The sequence below is a fragment of the Oncorhynchus tshawytscha genome, unplaced genomic scaffold, assembly GCF_018296145.1.
Source record: "Oncorhynchus tshawytscha isolate Ot180627B unplaced genomic scaffold, Otsh_v2.0 Un_scaffold_10234_pilon_pilon, whole genome shotgun sequence".
NCBI classification, from domain to species: Eukaryota; Metazoa; Chordata; class Actinopteri; order Salmoniformes; family Salmonidae; genus Oncorhynchus; species Oncorhynchus tshawytscha.
The window spans coordinates 102,714-122,612 of record NW_024609550.1 but is presented as its reverse complement, the minus strand read 5'-3'; the positions used below and the strand labels follow the sequence as shown (position 1 = coordinate 122,612).

The 19,899-nt window shown below is 42.2% G+C and overlaps 1 protein-coding gene across 1 annotated transcript; it reads left to right on the top strand.

The window, feature by feature from the left end:
• Positions 1-11,669: 11,669 nt before the first annotated feature.
• Positions 11,670-19,313, top strand: LOC112241255 (clarin-3). The gene is made up of 3 exons (XM_042315850.1): positions 11,670-12,266; positions 13,456-13,641; positions 16,594-19,313. The coding sequence occupies exons 1-3, from the start codon at positions 12,035-12,037 to the stop codon at positions 16,869-16,871; spliced, it is 696 nt and encodes a 231-aa protein (XP_042171784.1). The 5' UTR covers positions 11,670-12,034; the 3' UTR covers positions 16,872-19,313.
• Positions 19,314-19,899: the final 586 nt, after the last annotated feature.

The following is a 19,899-nucleotide window of genomic DNA, read 5'->3' as shown; positions in this document are numbered from 1 at the left end:
GTAAAATCATAAATCACTGAAGCAAATACTCCATTCGAAAACAAAAATCAGCCACGTCTGTTGTTTTGGTCCGGCACACAGATGTTCATCAACATCACAGGCGATATTCTCCTCGGCCAGACAGAGGGGGAAATATCATCTGGCATGACTGCATCCTCCCCTCACAGGACTCTGCTGGAATGTCACCACAGGCCATTGCTGTGGTTGTATGGTCCAACTGGTGGCATGGTGGAGGACCCCATTGTGGCTCATAGCTGGGTATATGGTGACAGGGTGGTGGAGGACCCCATTGTGGCTCATACCTGGGTATGTGGTGACAGGGTGGTGGAGGACCCCATTGTGGCTCATAGCTGGGTATAGGGTGGTGGAGGACCCCATTGTGGCTCATAGCTGGGTATATGGTGGTGGAGGACCCCATTGTGGCTCATAGCTGGGTATATGGTGGTGGAGGACCCCATTGTGGCTCACTAGCTGGGTATATGGTGACAGGGTGGTGGAGGACCCCATTGTGGCTTATAGCTGGGTATATGGTGGTGGAGGTCTAATACCATGGTCTATCATGGTGAAAGCTCATAGCTGGTCTATACTGGTGAGTGGTGAAAGACCCCATTGTGGCTCATAGCTGGGTATAGGACCCCATGGTGATAGGGTAGACTGGTGGAGGACCCCATTGTGGCTCATACCTGGGTATATGGTGGGTGGTGAGGACCCCATTGTGGCTCATAGCTGGGTATATGGTGGTGGAGGACCCCATTGTGGCTCATAGCTGGGTATATGGTGACAGTGGTGGAGGACCCCATTGTGGCTCATAGCTGGGTATATGGTGACATGGTGGTGGCTCATAGCTGGGTATATGGTGACAGGGTGGTGGACCCATTGTGGCTCATAGCTGGGTATATGGTGGTGGAGGACCCCATTGTGGCTCATAGCTGGGTATATGGTGACAGGGTGGTGGAGGACTCCCCATTGTGGCTCATAGCTGGGTATATAGTGACAGGGTGGTGGAGGACCCCATTGTGGCTCATACCTGGGTATATGGTGGTGGAGGACCCCATTGTCTATCTCATAGCTGGGTATATGGTGGTGGAGAAAGAGTCCCCATTGTGGCTCATGAGCTGGGTATACCATGGTGACAGGGTGGTGGAGGACCCCATTGTGGCTATATACCTGGGGAGGACTCCCATATACCTGGGTATAAGGTGATCAGGGTGGTGGAGGACCCCATTGTGGCTCATAGCTGGGTATATGGTGGTGGAGGACCCCATTGTGGCTCATATGGGTATATGGTGGTGGAGGACCCCATTGTCTAATACCTGGGTATATGGTGGTGGAGAGACCCCATTGTGGCTCATAGCTGGGTATATGGTGGTGGAGGACCCCATTGTGGCTCATAGCTGGGTATACCCCATGGTGGCTCATAGCTGGGTACTGGTGGTGGAGGACCCCAATTGTGGCCCCATTGTGGCTAGCTGGGTATATGGCGGTGGAGGACCCCATTGTGGCTCATAGCTGGGTATATGAGAGACAGGGCGGTGGAGGACCCCATTGTGGCTCATAGCTGGGTATATGGTGACAGGGTGGTGGAGGACTCCCATTGTGGCTCATAGCTGGGTATATGGTGGTGGAGGACCCCATTGTGGCTCATAGCTGGGTATATGGTGGTGGAGGACCCCATTGTGGCTCATTGTGGTACCTGGAAACGTAACAATTTAGACAATAGGTTGCAACGAGCAACACACGTTGAAAGTGATAGCAATAAAATAACATTAGAATTTCATTCAAATAACATAAGAATTAAACTCAGGTAACATTAGAATTCATTTCCAAGAACGTTAGAATTCATTTAAAATAACATTAGAATTCATTTAAAATAACATTAGAATTCAGTTCAAATAACATTAGAATTCATTTAAAATAACATTAGAATTCATTTAAAATAACATTAGAATTCAGTTCAAATAACATTAGAATTCAGTTCAAATAACATTAGAATTCAGTTCAAATAACATTAGAATTCAATTGATGATCAAATAGCCAGGTCTGTATTTGAATTCTGTTGTGTCAGTATGGGCCAGTCTAATACCATGGTCTATCACTGAGAGAGACTGGTGAAAGAGTCCAGTCTAATACCATGGTCTATCACTGAGAGAGACTGGTGAAAGAGTCCAGTCTAATACCATGGTCTATCACTGAGAGAGTCCAGAGTCTAATACCATGGTCTATCACTGGTCTATCACTGAGAGAGACTGGTCTATCAAGAGTCCAGTCTAATCTCAGACGGTCAACCGTGGCTTCCATTATCCAGAATTCTCAACTAACCAACAGGTTTGTGATTGACTATGCCAGTTCCTCTTGGATAGAAAACATGGGCTGGTGTTTTGAAAAAATTATGATTAGATATTGAGTCGGGTTTGCCGTGTTTTGAGAGAGAGTTAGTGTTTTTGAGAGTAGAGAAAGTTTTTTTTTTTTTTAGCATTTTGAAATGTAGAGTTGGTATTTAATGAACAAAATGTGTTTTTTTTTAGTAGAAAATGAACTATTTGGCTAATTGTGTGACGTAGGGGTGTGGCTGTGTTAAGTGTTTGGTAAAGCTATCTTAAATATAGGTAAACGCCTGTTATCAATTGTAAAACAAACTGTAATATGATCATCTATTTCAGTATAAAGACTAAGATGGTATTGTTATACTGTATATTGTTTGTGTTTACTCTAACAGGAAAGGAACACAAATGAGAAAAACATGTGTTTTATATTTCAACACGTCTCAATACATGTCAAACAGCACACTGTAAACACAGTAAAAATGAAAAAATACAGTAAATGTTTTTGGGGTATGTGAAGGAAGAAAAATAGGCCTATAATGTTTATTTAACCAGGCAAGTCAGTTAAGAACAAATTCTTATTTTCAATGACAGCCTAGGAACAGTGGGTTAACTGCCTTGTTCAGGGGCAGAACAACAGATTTGTACCTTGTCAGCTCGGGGGTTTGAACTTGCAACCTTCCGGGTACTAGTCCACCGGTCTAACCACTAGGCTACCCTAGGCCTATACTGTACTGTATATGAAATCAATTGTATGGAAGAGAAACTGTCGAAATACAGTAAAATCATAAATCAAGAAGCAAATACTCCATTCGAAAACAAAAATCAGCCACGTCTGTTGTTTTGGTCCGGCACACAGATGTTCATCAACATCACAGGCGATATTCTCCTCGGCCAGACAGAGGGGGAAATATCATCTGGCATGACGCATCCTCCCCTCACAGGACTCTGCTGGAATGTCACCACAGGCCATTGCTGTGGTTGTATGGTCCAAGGGTGGCATGGTGGAGGACCCCATTGTGGCTCATAGCTGGGTATATGGTGACAGGGTGGTGGAGGACCCCATTGTGGCTCATACCTGGGTATGTGGTGACAGGGTGGTGGAGGACCCCATTGTGGCTCATAGCTGGGTATAGGGTGGTGGAGGACCCCATTGTGGCTCATAGCTGGGTATATGGTGGTGGAGGACCCCATTGTGGCTCATAGCTGGGTATATGGTGGTGGAGGACCCCATTGTGGCTCATAGCTGGGTATATGGTGACAGGGTGGTGGAGGACCCCATTGTGGCTCATAGCTGGGTATATGGTGGTGGAGGACCCCATTGTGGCTCATAGCTGGGTATATGGTGGTGGAGGACCCCATTGTGGCTCATAGCTGGGTATATGGTGACAGGGTGGTGGAGGACCCCATTGTGGCTCATAGCTGGGTATATGGTGGTGGAGGACCCCATTGTGGCTCATAGCTGGGTATATGGTGGTGGAGGACCCCATTGTGGCTCATAGCTGGGTATATGGTGGTGGAGGACCCCATTGTGGCTCATAGCTGGGTATATGGTGACATGGTGGTGGAGGACCCCATTGTGGCTCATAGCTGGGTATATGGTGGTGGAGGACCCCATTGTGGCTCATAGCTGGGTATATGGTGACAGGGTGGTGGAGGACTCCCATTGTGGCTCATAGCTGGGTATATAGTGACAGGGTGGTGGAGGACCCCATTGTGGCTCATACCTGGGTATATGGTGGTGGAGGACCCCATTGTTGCTCATAGCTGGGTATATGGTGGTGGAGGACCCCATTGTGGCTCATACCTGGGTATAAGGTGACAGGGTGGTGGAGGACCCCATTGTGGCTCATAGCTGGGTATATAGTGACAGGGTGGTGGAGGACCCCATTGTGGCTCATACCTGGGTATATGGTGGTGGAGGACCCCATTGTTGCTCATAGCTGGGTATATGGTGGTGGAGGACCCCATTGTGGCTCATACCTGCGTATAAGGTGACAGGGTGGTGGAGGACCCCATTGTGGCTCATAGCTGGGTATATGGTGGTGGAGGACTCCCATTGTGGCTCATACCTGGGTATAAGGTGACAGGGTGGTGGAGGACCCCATTGTGGCTCATAGCTGGGTATATGGCGGTGGAGGACCCCATTGTGGCTCATAGCTGGGTATATGTTTGGTGGAGGACCCCATTGTGCTCATAGCTGGGTATATGGCGGTGGAGGACCCCATTGTGGCTCATAGCTGGGTATATGGTGGTGGAGGACCCCATTGTGGCTCATAGCTGGGTATATGGTGGCATGGCGGTGGAGGACCCCATTGTGGCTCATAGCTGGGTACATGGTGGTGGAGGACCCCATTGTGGCTCATAGCTGGGTATATCGGTGGAGGACCCCATTGTGGCTCATAGCTGGGTATATGGCGGTGGAGGACCCCATTGTGGCTCATAGCTGGGTATATGTTGACAGGGCGGTGGAGGACCCCATTGTGGCTCATAGCTGGGTATATGGTGACAGGGTGGTGGAGGACTCCATTGTGGCTCATAGCTGGGTATATGGTGGTGGAGGACCCCATTGTGGCTCATAGCTGGGTATATGGTGGTGGAGGACCCCATTGTGGCTCATTGTGGTACCTGGAAACGTAACAATTTAGACAATAGGTTGCAACGAGCAACACACGTTGAAAGTGATAGCAATAAAATAACATTAGAATTTCATTCAAATAACATAAGAATTAAACTCAGGTAACATTAGAGATTCATTTAACAAGAACGTTAGAATTCATTTAAAACATAACATTAGAATTCATTTAAAATAACATTAGAATTCAGTTCAAATAACATTAGAATTCATTTAAAATAACATTAGAATTCATTTAAAATAACATTAGAATTCAGTTCAAATAACATTTGAATTCAGTTCAAATAACATTAGAATTCAGTTCAAATAACATTAGAATTCAATTGATGATCAAATAGCCAGGTCTGTATTTGAATTCTGTTGTGTCAGTATGGGCCAGTCTAATACCATGGTCTATCACTGAGAGAGACTGGTGAAAGAGTCCAGTCTAATACCATGGTCTATCACTGAGAGAGTCCAGTCTAATACCATGGTCTATCACTGAGAGAGGCTGGTGAAAGAGTCCAGTCTAATACCATGGTCTATCACTGAGAGAGACTGGTGAAAGAGTCCAGTCTAATCTCAGACGGTCAACCGTGGCTTCCATTATCCAGAATTCTCAACTAACCAACAGGTTTGTGATTGACTATGCGTTCCTCTTGGATAGAAAACATGTGCTGGTGTTTTGAAAAAATGATTAGATATTGAGTCGGGTTTGCCGTGTTTTGAGAGAGTTAGTGTACGTAGAGAAAGTTTTTTTTTTTAGCATTTTGAAATGTAGAGTTGGTATTTAATGAACAAAATGTGTTTTTTTTTTAGTAGAAAATGAACTATTTGGCTAATTGTGTGACGTAGGGGTGTGGCTGTGTTAAGTGTTTGGTAAAGCTATCTTAAATATAGGTAAACGCCTGTTATCAATTGTAAAACAAACTGTAATATGATCATCTATTTCAGTATAAAGACTAAGATGGTATTGTTATACTGTATATTGTTTGTGTTTACTCTAACAGGAAAGGAACACAAATGAGAAAAACATGTGTTTTATATTTCAACACGTCTCAATACATGTCAAACAGCACACTGTAAACACAGTAAAAATGAAAAAATACAGTAAATGTTTTTGGGGTATGTGAAGGAAGAAAAATAGGCCTATAATGTTTATTTAACCAGGCAAGTCAGTTAAGAACAAATTCTTATTTTCAATGACAGTCTAGGAACAGTGGGGTTAACTGCCTTGTTCAGGGGCAGAACAACAGATTTGTACCTTGTCAGCTCGGGGGTTTGAACTTGCAACCTTCCGGGTACTAGTCCACCGGTCTAACCACTAGGCTACCCTAGGCCTATTCTGTACTGTATATGAAATCAATTGTATGGAAGAGAAACTGTCGAAATACAGTAAAATCATAAATCAAGAAGCAAACACTCCATTCGAAAACAAAAATCAGCCACGTCTGTTGTTTTGGTCCGGCACACAGATGTTCATCAACATCACAGGCGATATTCTCCTCGGCCAGACAGAGGGGGAAATATCATCTGGCATGACGCATCCTCCCCTCACAGGACTCTGCTGGAATGTCACCACAGGCCATTGCTGTGGTTGTGTGGTCCACGGGTGGCATGGCGGAGAACCCCATTGTGGCTCATAGCTGGGTATATGGTGACAGGGTGGTGGAGGACCCCATTGTGGCTCATACCTGGGTATATGGTGATAGGGTGGTGGAGGACCCCATTGTGGCTCATAGCTGGGTATATGGTGGAGGACCCCATTGTGGCTCATAGCTGGGTATATGGTGGTGGAGGACCCCATTGTGGCTCATAGCTGGGTATATGGTGGTGGAGGACCCCATTGTGGCTCATAGCTGGGTATATGGTGACAGGGTGGTGGAGGACCCCATTGTGGCTCATAGCTGGGTATATGGTGGTGGAGGACCCCATTGTGGCTCATAGCTGGGTATATGGTGACAGGGTGGTGGAGGACCCCATTGTGGCTCATAGCTGGGTATATGGTGGTGGAGGACCCCATTGTGGCTCATATCTGGGTATATGGTGACAGGGTGGTGGAGGACTCCCATTGTGGCTCATAGCTGGGTATATGGTGACAGGGTGGTGGAGGACCCCATTGTGGCTCATACCTGGGTATATGGTGGTGGAGGACCCCATTGTTGCTCATAGCTGGGTATATGGTGGTGGAGGACTCCCATTGTGGCTCATACCTGGGTATAAGGTGACAGGGTGGTGGAGGACCCCATTGTGGCTCATAGCTGGGTATATGGTGGTGGAGGACCCCATTGTGGCTCATAGCTGGGTATATGGTGACAGGGTGGTGGAGGACCCCATTGTGGCTCATAGCTGGGTATATGGTGACAGGGTGGTGGAGGACCCCATTGTGGCTCATAGCTGGGTATATGGTGACATGGTGGTGGAGGACCCCATTGTGGCTCATAGCTGGGTATATGGTGGTGGAGGACCCCATTGTGGCTCATAGCTGGGTATATGGTGGTGGATGACCCCATTGTGGCTCATAGCTGGGTATATGGTGGTGGAGGACCCCATTGTGGCTCATAGCTGAGTATATGGTGGTGGAGGACCCCATTGTGGCTCATAGCTGGGTATATGGTGGTGGATGACCCCATTGTGGCTCATAGCTGGGTATATGGTGGTGGAGGACCCCATTGTGGCTCATAGCTGGGTATATGGTGGTGGAGGACCCCATTGTGGCTCATAGCTGGGTATATGGTGGTGGAGGACCCCATTGTGGCTCATAGCTGGGTATATGGTGGTGGAGGACCCCATTGTGGCTCATAGCTGGGTATATGGTGACAGGGCTCATAGCTGGGTGGAGGACCCCATTGTGGCTCATTGTGGTACCTGGAAACGTAACAATTTAGACAATAGGTTGCAACGAGCAACGCACGTTGAAAGTGATAGCAATAAAATAACATTAGAATTAATTTCAAATAACATTAGAATTCATTTAAAATGATATTAGAATTCAGTTCAAATAACATTAGAATTCATTTAAAATGATATTAGAATTCAGTTCAAATAACATTAGAATTCATTTAAAATAACATTAGAATTCATTTCAAATAACATTAGAATTCATTTAAAATAACATTAGAATTCAGTTCAAATAACATTAGAATTCAGTTCAAATAACATTAGAATTCAGTTCAAATAACATTAGAATTCAATTGATGATCAAATAGCCAGGTCTGTATTTGAATTCTGTTGTGTCAGTATGGGCCTATGTCCATGTCATTCATAAACCGTCATACAAAATCTATTATTGTTATTCAAATTATTATCATTACAGTTTTTTTTTGATTGCTAAACGACAGTGGACACAACTGGGTCACATGTGCAAAACTCTAACTACAGTCTGCACAGCAGCAGTTCATGTGGACCAAACTCTAGTTCGTTTTTCATTGCTTGAACACAGTTTTCAAAACTCTAACACTTATCCCATGACTTTAACCACAACCTGCACAACACTGTGGATTTACAGCACTTTGTTCAAATGCTAACACACTGCTGTCAAAACTGTGAACCACACATTCAAAACGGAATAGATTTCAGCCTTGTGCCTTTCAAACACTGCTGATTGCAATTTCAGCTGAAAGGCTAAGCAGGTGTCTTGTTTTAGACTTGTTAGTGAACACACACACATATTACAGTATTCATATAGGTAGAGCTCAGAAAGACTCATTTTGGAAATGGAACAAGGAAGATGGGTTGGTGGAGGGAGAAGGGTGGCAGGGAGAGGGCGGATGCGTGGAGGAAGACAAAGAAGACAAAGAGCTGTTATTTCAGATGAAATAAGGGCTACACTTATAGACCATGTCGTGAACCATGGTCTCTCATTGAGAGAGGCAGGGTTGAGGGTGCAACCCAATCTGCAAAGATCCACAGTGGCATCTGTATGCCGAAAAAACTTTCCATCATGCAAACAGGTGAGAGTTACATCCTTACATTACAGTAAGTTTGACTGTAAAATATATTTTTACAACAGGACCCAAAGGCTGCCCCCAACAGGGGAAGAGGAAAAATATTTTCAGGAAAATGCTATTGTTGACATGGTTGTTGTCAACAATGCAATAAAACTGCTGAGATTCAAGATAGAGTGCTGGCTGATAATGATATATTTGAAAATGTTAATTCTGTCAGCACAACAACTATTGCACGAGTCCTAAAGAAACACCAAGTTACAATGAAACAGTTATACACTGTACCGTTCGAGAGAAACAGTGAACGGGTAAAAGAGCAAAGATACCAATATGTCCAGGTAAGACGTCTGAGGTTACGTACACAGCTATACAACATATTTACAGTAAAAAAAGATCACACTAGCATTTCTACAGTAAAACTGTGCACTTACTGTTTTTCAGAGAGTAATGGAGGTGGAAGCACTGGAAAGACCATTCATTTGTATTTATCAATGAAGCTGGATTTAACCTTGCCAAAACACGGCGCAGAGGAAGGAATGTTATAGGTCAAAGGGCCACTGTGGAGGTTCCAGGCCAAAGGGGGGGAAATATCACCATGTGTGCTGCAATGGCCAATGATGGTTTGCTTCTCAACACACCACTCATTGGCTCATACAACACAGAAAGGCTTATAGCTTTCCTAGAACAGCTCTATGCTCAGCTAGTGCCAGCAGAACAGGGGGAGCCAGTAAGAAACCCCCAAGTTTTTGTCATAGTTTGCGATAACGTTGCTTTTCACCACTCTGCAGCTGTCACAGATTGGTTTCCAGCACATCACAGATTTATGGTTTTGTACCTGCCTGCATATTCACCCTTCCTCAACCCAATAGAGGAGTTTTTCTCTGCCTGGAGGTGGAAAGTGTTTGGTCACCACCCACATGACCAAATGTCTCTTTTGGAAGCCATGCGTACCGGATGTGAGGACACGAGTCAGAGGACTATGATGATGGATAAGGCACTCCAGAAGGTTCTTCCCCAGGTGCATGGCAAGAGAAAACATTAGATGTGATGTTGAAGAAAACCTGTGGCCTGATGATTTGTTCGAATTACAGTATGTACTTTTAGTTTCTACCTTTTTTTCTCATTACTGAATTCCGTAAATTACTACAGACTATTGAAGCAAACTGCTAATTTTCATTTACCTTAAAGAATTGTTATGTTCTAAAAATTTTAATAAATCATGTGAAAGAATGTCACTCTTTTCTTTGAAGAAAATATTACTTTGTATGAAGTCACTGAAATTGTTCAAACTGTAAAGATGAAAAGTTAGTATTTTCTGTATTGGTGTTTGATGCTAGTGTTTTTACTCTCAGTGTGTTCTGAGTGACAGTGTTATCTCAGTGAGGGTTGTGCATAGTGTTTGGCTGCACTGAGCGGGTTTTGAGCCATGTGTTAAGAGTTGTGTTGCTTGGAATGAGTTTTGCAGGTGATGTGAAATCTGTTTAGCTCAGGTGACTGTTGGTAGTGCAGACTGTAGTTAGAGTTTGCAAATGTGACTCCAGTTTGTGCCCACTGTCGTTTAGCAATCGAAAAAAATTGTAATATTTCAAATCTGTCCTACATTTATGCACATTGTATTATTGTGCAGCCCCATAGAGGTTGACCTGCAGGTCTTTAGGTCTTTGTCTATCTGTCACAGTGTGTAGCCTATCCATGACAAGCTGATCACTCTCAACTATTGCAGTGGGAAGAGTAAATCATTCATCTGCTTTGTTTTATGGCCTCATTTAGCCTGACTTGTTTCCAGAGGAGGACTTTGGATCCCGTGCAGGAAAACGTCATTTTGTTTCGCTCGACACTCACTGTACATAGGGGAGGTGCTGAAAAGAGTTGGGACAATAAAACATGTTGTTTATCATACGAAGGCCTTCATGGTGTCTCTGATGTTTTTATTGGCTGTGACTGTTGCTGTGTGTGTGTGTGTGTGTGTGTGTGTGTGTGTGTGTGTGTGTGTGTGTGTGTGTGTGTGTGTGTGTGTGTGTGTGTGTGTGTGTGTGTGTGTGTGTGTGTGTGTGTGTGTGTGTGTGTGTGTGTTGCTGTGTGTTTGTGTTGCTGTGTGTGTGTGTGTGTGTGTGTGTGTGTGTGTGTGTGTGTGTGTGTGTGTGTGTGTGTGTGTGTTACTAGTGACTACTCTGTATATTGTAAAGGTAATATTGTCTAACGGAGCAGTGAGACCTGAGAAGGGGTGTGATATATGGCCAATATACCACGGCTGAGGACTGTTCTTAAGCACGACCCAACACGGAGTGCCCGGATACACCCGTTAGCCATGGTATATTGGCCATATATCACAAACCCCCCTGAAGTGCCTTACTGCTATTATAAACTGGTTACCAACTTAATGAGAGCGGTAAAAAAAATATATGTTTTATCATTCCCATGGTATACGGTCTGATATACCACAGCTGCCAGCCAATCAGCATTCAGGGCTGGAACCACCTAGTTCGTGATAACAATTAGAGAGTGATATTGACTATCTGGTTAAAGACATGTAATGATGCCTGAAGGTGTGTTGTAGCTTATTAGCAATTATTTATGTGGAATAAACGGTAGATCCTTATTTCTTCATTTGGAACAAACTACGCCACATGCTGAGCACTCAGTCCTCAGGTATATTTATTTCCCCTTTTGGTATTAATCAGATGCCTCTCCCATTTACGATGTTTGGGAATACGTTATCAGCTCTATGACAACCATCTCTCTCTCTTCCCTGACTAAAGTTCACCCTCGTAATCTAGAGGTGTTTAATAACCTACAGGCTAGTCACGCCTGTCCTCTCCTCAGACCGTCACGCCTGTCCTCTCCTCAGACCGTCACGCCTGTCCTCTCCTCAGACCGTCACGCCTGTCCTCTCCTCAGACCGTCACACCTGTCCTCTCCTCAGACCGTCACGCCTGTCCTCTCCTCAGACCGTCACGCCTGTCCTCTCCTCAGACCGTCACACCTGTCCAATCAGTGGTCTGTAACTCCTATCCTGTCTTTGGGACACCAGAAGGGTAGATGGTTACAGCCTACTACTCTGCTATTGAAGCTGATTCGGAGAGTTACAGAACCAATAAGGGTTTGGACGTCTTCATCTTCTCCTTCATCGGTGTGGCTGGAATATTGTGACAATGCCCTCCACCAAGAAGGCTCTGCATTTTCTGGGTAGCGCGCTGGCTACTACGGTGTCCGTGGCGATTTTAGGTTATGGGATGTCGACAGAATGGGCCGTTTCCAAAATGCTTTGCTCTGGACCTGAAAACATTTTCACCAACGGCTCCGCCAACATATCATATGAGCTTTTCTATGGGGTGATCGCCAGAGGTTCTTGTCCAGTGTTCGGAGGTGAAAAGACAATTCAAGGTATATTTTAATCGTGCTCTACCACTGTCCCTCTATACGTGTGCAGAAAGGTTCTGTGATAACGTTCTAGAACGTTGACTTCATACTGTAACAATGCAACAGTGTAAGTGTGAAGTTCCCTAGATGTTATTGTTTCTGTTCATATGTTTCATGTCTGTACCGCTACTTGTGTTTCTTGTTTTGTTCATTTATTTATTCAATTCACTCCCCCGGAACTTCCTGTCCCGACTCCCAGCGGATACGTTACAGGGGTTCTTCAGCTGTGCCTTTAGGGTAAACCCTTTGTTGGTTCCCCGGTAGAACCCTTTTTTGGTTCCATATAGAACTCTCTGTGGAAAGGATTGTTCATAGAACCCAAAAGGGTTCTACCTGGAACCCGAAATTGATTCTTCAAAGGGTTCTCCTATGGGGACAGCAAAAATAACCCTTTTAGGTTCTAGAAAGAAAACTATTTGAGAAAAAAAGGTGCTAAGATAAATGTACCACAATTCAGCCCTTGGTGGAATTCACCATAGTGAGTGTATATTCCTAACCTGACTGTTCTAGTTCTGTCTGTGTAGTGGTAGAACTCACCATAATACTAGTGTATATTCCTAACCTGACTGTTCTTGTTCTGCCTGTGTAGTGGTAGAACTCACCATAATACTAGTGTTTATTCCTAACCTGACTGTTCTTGTTCTGTCTGTGTAGTGGTAGAACTCACCATAATACTGGTGTATATTCCTAACCTGACTGTTCTAGTTCTGCCTGTGTAGTGGTAGAACTCACCATAGTGCACTGTTCTAGTTCTGCCTGTGTAGTGGTAGAACTCACCATAATACTAGTGTATATTCCTAACCTGACTGTTCTTGTTCTGTCTGTGTAGTGGTAGAACTCACCATAATACTAGTGTATATTCCTAACCTGACTGTTCTTGTTCTGCCTGTGTAGTGGTAGAACTCACCATAGTGAGTGTATATTCCTAACCTGACTGTTCTTGGTCTGCCTGTGTAGTGGTAGAACTCACCATAATACTAGTGTATATTCCTAACCTGACCTGTTCTTGTTCTGCCTGTGTAGTGGTAGAACTCACCATAATACTAGTGTATATTCCTAACCTGACTGTTCTTGTTCTGCCTGTGTAGTGGTAGAACTCACCATAATACTGGTGTATATTCCTAACCTGCCTGTTCTTGGTCTGCCTGTGCAGTGTTTGAGAAGTTGGCAGAGACAGGTGGAGCTCCTCAGATCCTCCACGGCATAGTGATCACCCTCCTGGCCCTGTGTCTGCTCTGCTCTGCGGGCAGCATCCTCATCACTCTGTACAACAGCGTCAGTAACCCCTACCAGACGTACATGGGACCCATAGGGCTCTACACATGCAGCTCTGGCAGTGGTAAAGATTAATAAAGTTTGTTATCAATTCGTTCAATCAATCAAGCAAAAAAAGAGGGCAGCCCATCAGCGGCACACCTGAAGGTTGTGGGATCAAACCCTATTTAGTCCCATATGAAATACCTGAAGGTTGTGGGTTCAAACCCTATTTAGTCCCATATGAAATACCTGAAGGTTGTGGGTTCAAACCCTATTTAGTCCCATATGAAATACCTGAAGGTTGTGGGATCAAACCCTATTTAGTCCCATATGAAATACCTGAAGGTTGTGGGTTCAAACCCTATTTAGTCCCATATGAAATACCTGAAGGTTGTGGGTTCAAACCCTATTTAGTCCCATATGAAATACCTGAAGGTTGTGGGTTCAAACCCTATTTAGTCCCATATGAAATACCTGAAGGTTGTGGGATCAAACACTATTTAGTCCCATATGAAATACCTGAAGGTTGTGGGTTCAAACCCTATTTAGTCCCATAATAGAAATACCTGAGTCCCAGGAAATAATAGTGTGGGATCAAACCCTATTTAGTCCCATATGAAATACCTGAAGGTTGTGGGTTCAAGCCCTATTTAGTCCCATATGAAATACCTGAAGGTTGTGTAGTAGTAAACCCTATTTAGTCCCATATGAAATACCTGAAGGAACTAATAGTAGTAGTTCAAACCCTATTTAGTCCCAATAGTGAAATACCTGAAGGTATAAACTAATAGGTATAACTAAGTAGTAGTAGTAGTAGTAGTAGTAGTAGAACTAATAGTAGTAGAACTAATAGTAGTAGAACTAATAGTAGTAGTAGTAGAACTAATAGTAGTAGAACTAATAGTAGTAGAATTAATAGCAGTAGTAGTAGAACTAATAGTAGTAGAACTAATAGTAGTAGAACGAATAGTAGTAGTAGTAATAGTAGTAGAACTAATAGTAGTAGTAAAAGTAGTAGAACTAATAGTAGTAGTAGTATAACTAATAGTAGTAGTATAACTAATAGTAGTAGTATAACTAATAGTAGTAGTAACTAATAGTAGTATAACTAATAGTAGTAGTAGTAGTACTAATAGTAGTAGAACTAATAGTAGTAGTAGAACTAATAGTAGTAGTAGTAGTAGTAGTAGTATTAGTAATAGTAGTAGAGCTAATAGTAGTAGAACTAATAGTAGTAGTAGTAGAACTAATAGTAGTAGAACTAATAGTAGTAGAACTAATAGTAGTAGTAGTAGTAATAGTAGTAGAACTAATAGTAGTAGTAAAAGTAGTAGAACTAATAGTAGTAGTAATAGTAGTATAACTAATAGTAGTATAACTAATAGTAGTAGTATAACTAATAGTAGTATAATTAATAGTAGTAGTAATAGTAGTAGAACTAATAGTAGTAGTACTAATAGTAGTAGTACAAATAATAGTAGTAGTAGAACTAATAGTAGTAGTAGTAGTAGAACTAATAGTAGTAGTAGTAGAACTAATAGTAGGAGTAGTAGTAGTATTAGTAATAGTAGTATAACTAATAGTAGTGGCACTAATAGTAGTAGTAGTAGAACTAATAGTAGTAGAACTAATAGTAGTAGTAGTAGAACTAATAGTAGTAGTAGTAGTAGTAGTAGTAGTAGTAATAGTAGTAGAACTAATAGTAGTAGTAATAGTACTAATAGTAGTAGTAACTAATAGTAGTAGTAGTAATAATAGTAGTAGAACCAATAGTAGTGGAACTAATAGTAGTAGTAGTAGAACTAATAGTTGTAGTAGTACTAATAGTAGCAGTAGTAGTAGAACTAATAGTAGTAGTACTAATAGTAGTAGTACAAATAGTAGTAGTACTAATAGTAGTATAGTAGTAGTAGTAGAACTAATAGTAGTAGTAGTAGTAGTAGTAGTAGAACTAATAGTAGTAGTAGTAGTAATAATAGTAGTAATAGTAGTAGTACTAATAGTAGTAGAACTAATAGTAGTAGTAGTAGAACTAATAGTAGTAGTAGTAGTAATAGTAGTTGCACTAATAGTAGTAGTACTAATAGTAGTAGAACTAATAGTAATAATAGTAGTAGTAGTAGTAGTAGTAGTAGTAGTAGTAGTACTAATAGTAGTAATAGTAGTAACTAATAGTAGTATAACTAATAGTAGTAGAACTAATAATAGTAGTAGTAGTAATAGTAGTAGAACTAATAGTAGTAGTAGTAATAGTAGTAGAACTAATAGTAGTAGTAACTAATAGTAGTAGTATAACTAATAGTAGTAGAACTAATAGTAGTAGTAGTAGAACTAATAGTTGTATTAGTACTAATAGTAGCAGTAGTAGTAGAACCAATAGTAGTGCTAATAGTAGTAGTAGTAATAGTAGTAGTAGTAATAGTAGTAGAACTAATAGTAGTAGTACTAATAGTAGTAGAACTAAAGTAGGTGTAACTAATAGTAGTAGTAGTAGAACTAATAGTTGTAGTAGTACTAATAGTAGTAGAACTAATAGTAGTAGTAATAGTAGTAGTACTAATAGTAGTAGCACTAATAGTAGTAGAACTAAAAGGTGTAGTACTATAACTAATAGTAGTAGAAGTAGTAATAGTAGAACTAATAGTAGTAGTACTAATAGTACTATAACTAATAGTAGTGGTAGTAGTAGAACTAATAGTAGTAGTGGTAGTAATAGTAGTTGCACTAATAGTAGTAGTAGTAGTAATAGTAGTAGTAGTATAACTAATAGTAGTAGTAGTAGTAGTAGTAGTAGTAGTAGTAGAACTAATAGTAGTAGAACTAATAGTAGTAGTAGTAGTAGTAATAGTAGTAGTAGTAGTAGTAGTAGTAGTAGTAGTAGTAGTAGTAGTAGTAGTAGTAGTAGTAGTAGTAGTAGTAGTAGTAGTAGTAGTAGTAGTAGTAGTAGTAGTAGTAGTAGTAGTAGTAGTAGTAGTAGTAGTAGTAGCAGTAGTAGTAGTACTCTTTTTAACCTCCTCTTTGTTCTTTGCCCCAGCGTGCATCTCCTTCCTGGTGCTCATCCTGTACGTAGTGAACGTCCAGCTGACCGAAATGTCTGAAGACCTGGTTAAGAACGACGTGGGAATCGTTTCAGTCAACCTGAAGGACAAGACCTCAGAGTTCCAGGTGGGATACTTCCTGCTGATCCCCTACATGGTGCTGAGTCTGCTAGCCATCCTCCTGGTGTATCTGTTTGAGCACGCTGCCTACACACACAGACAGGAGCAGCAGAGGCCCACGGAGGACGCTCCTAAAGAGATCATGATGTATTAATATATATATGCACACGTCAGGATACAGATTCATAAGATCCTGACAACAACATCTCCCTAACAGACTGACACTGACACTGTGTTGAATAGTAAAACTCAGTGTCCTTGAAATGGGCGTGTAGGATCCAGGACTGATCAGAGCTCTTATAACATATCTCACAGGCTAATATATAATTAACTCAGATCACCTTGTTTCATCGTTACTACATTTTACTCTCGCTTTCTGTTTATATATTTATGAATAGCTGACATTTACATTCCAATTGAATTCAAAATGCTTTAAAAAATGACACTGCCTGCTTAGTAAAATAGCGTAAGTTTAATGGTGTGTTTAGCTGAAAAGAGAAGTATACAGCAAGTTGATTACACTACCATATAGTTTGTTTTGTTAAATACCAGAAGACAATACATTGGTTTCTTCCATAAATACATCATAATATATATTCTCTAAAATGTCAATTCTAATAATAAACCGTGTGGATATTTAGGATTTTCTCACTTAAAGGGGCAATCTGCAATTCTTACAAATAACAAACCTACCACCCCCACCAACAGCTGAAAGATGGGGCTACAGGAATGTCTCCCTCTCAAACTCATGTGACAGAGCTTTGTATACAAAGACTCACCATCCATTATATAGCCAGCAGCATACCACCCTGCATCCCAGTGCTGGCTTGCTTCTGAAGCTAAGCAAGGTTGGTCCTAGTCGGTCCCTAGATGGGAGACCAGACGCTGCTGGATGTGGTGTTGGAGAGCCAGTAGGAGTCACCCTTTCCTGTGGTCAAAAAAAATAAATGCCCCAGTGCAGTGATTGGGGACATTGCCCTGTGTAGGGTGTTGTGTCTTTTGAATGGGACGTTAAACAGGTGTCCTGGCTCTGAGGTCACTAAAGATCCCATGACACTCATACTATCCTGGCCACCTAGTCATCCCCAGCTTACAATTGTCTCATTCATCCCTGTAACTATTCCCCAGGTCGTTGCTGTAAATGAGAACGTGTTCTCAGTCAACTTACCTGTTGGAAAAATATCAAGATGATAGTTTTAGCAATGTTTTTAAGGCTATACAAGTGTGAATCTACATTTCCATTGTTTACAAAACAAATTGGTAAAACAAGCTGATATTTTGAATGCTGATGGGATACGACAGTTGAACCAAAGCACACGAAGCATCTATGAGTTATGTTCTTCAAGAATCACCGGGGTTGACACTGAGCGTACAAAACATTAAGAACGCCTGCTCGTTCCAACTAGGATTAGGTGTTCTTAATGTTTTGTACGCTCCAGGGTATCTTTCATTTTAGGAACATGAATTCTTAAAGTCCTTGATGCTGTAAAATACACTTTGACCTACTTGTATCGACAGGTTGAGTTCCTGTATCTATGACATCACTGGTGTAGTTATCTTAAAAAAAAAAAAAAAAAATTCAGTAGCTGACGTAGCCTAGAACTATATGGCTACGTTTACACACGCAGCCCAATTCTGATCTTTGGACCAATTACATCAGATCTTTTCACATCGGATATTTTTCTGATCGGTTAGGGTCAAAAGACCATTTAGTGAAAAGTAAATCAGAATTGTGCTGTCTGTGTAAAATGCAGACCTGTGTAGCCTAGGTTACAGGAATTATTATTTCAGTCTCTCTCTAAAGGTCAACATGAGGAAGAGACTGTATTTAGAGGATGGACCCAAAAACACAACACACAAAGGACAGAAACACAACACATATGCTAAGAATCAATAAAGCACAAATAACAGCTATAAACATTTCTCTTCACGCCAAATGAACGACGGCCTTGTTGTTCTGTCACTTGGGGGGCAGCAACAATACACTCCCCAATCTGTTCCACAGTTAGAATCAGTCAGAACTATGACTCTCTGCTGCCATCTGTCTGTGGGACTGAGTATTGTTCTTCAATGAAAATCAGGAGTATGACTCTCTGCTGCCATCTGTCTGTGGGACTGAGTATCGTTCTACAGTGAAAATCAGAACTATGACTCTCTGCTGCCATCTGCCTGTGGGACTGAGTATCGTTCTACAGTGAAAATCAGAACTCTGCCTCTCTGCTGCCACTTATCTGTGAGACTGAGTATTGTTCCACAGTGAAAATCAGGAGTATGACTCTCTGCTGCCATCTGTCTGTGAGACTGAGTATTGTTCCACACAACATTTATAATCATTATCTTTACTTCAGCAGGTTGGCAAGCCAATGGTTTGTCTACCTTACACGTTGTTTTGTACTTCCTTGTTTGTACTTCCTGTATTAACTCTTAGATGTTTTGTTTGCAGTGTCTAGCTGAAATGCAGCCAATATGCTTTTGGGGAATCTGACAAACCTGTTTTTGCTTACAGTGTCTAGCTGAATTATAGCCAATATGCTTTGGTGAATCTGTCAACCTGTTGAGTGTCTGTGAGATCCATTACATTGCATGTGGGAGCTTTCATTAGCGTGCTGGGTTTTTTTTCCTTTTCATGGGTACCTTGCATTTAAACATGTTACATTCAATTTGGCACAACTATTGTACACTTCCACTCCAGTCCAGTCAGGAAGGTCCGCAGGAAATGTGTCACAGTCGATGAACAACCAGTGACACGGGACCTCGTCACACATCACACTGCCATTTTCCTATGACTGGAAAAGCACACCCACGCCCTGACATGTGGTGATACAGGGATGACAGAGACCTCTTTTAAAGTTCACTCTTGCGTTTCATCTTAACCAGGTCCAGTTTCCCCACCGATTCCAAGGATCAATATGCTTCGGACAGCCTTGTTGAATGTTACAATCTCCGGAAATATCATCTTTCTCCCGATTTTATTCCCGATGTCAAGAAAGGAAAACAAAAGAACAGAAGATTACATACACACAGTCTGTAGTTTACTGCCCTGCTGAAGAGATACCATACACACAGTCTGTAGTTTACTGCCCTGCTGAAGAGATACCATACACACAGTCTGCCCTGCCCATGCTGACTGCCCTGCTGAAGAGATACCATACACACAGTTTACTGCCCTGCTGAAGTTTTTA

Bases quoted from the DNA above. Each gene is read 5' to 3' on its own strand.
- LOC112241255 (XM_042315850.1), top strand. From the start codon at position 12,035: ATGCCCTCCACCAAGAAGGCTCTGCATTTTCTGGGTAGCGCGCTGGCT. The intron at 12,267-13,455 runs GTATATTTTAAT...CTGCCTGTGCAG, and splicing joins AGGTGAAAAGACAATTCAAG to TGTTTGAGAAGTTGGCAGAG. The intron at 13,642-16,593 runs GTAAAGATTAAT...TCTTTGCCCCAG, and splicing joins CACATGCAGCTCTGGCAGTG to CGTGCATCTCCTTCCTGGTG.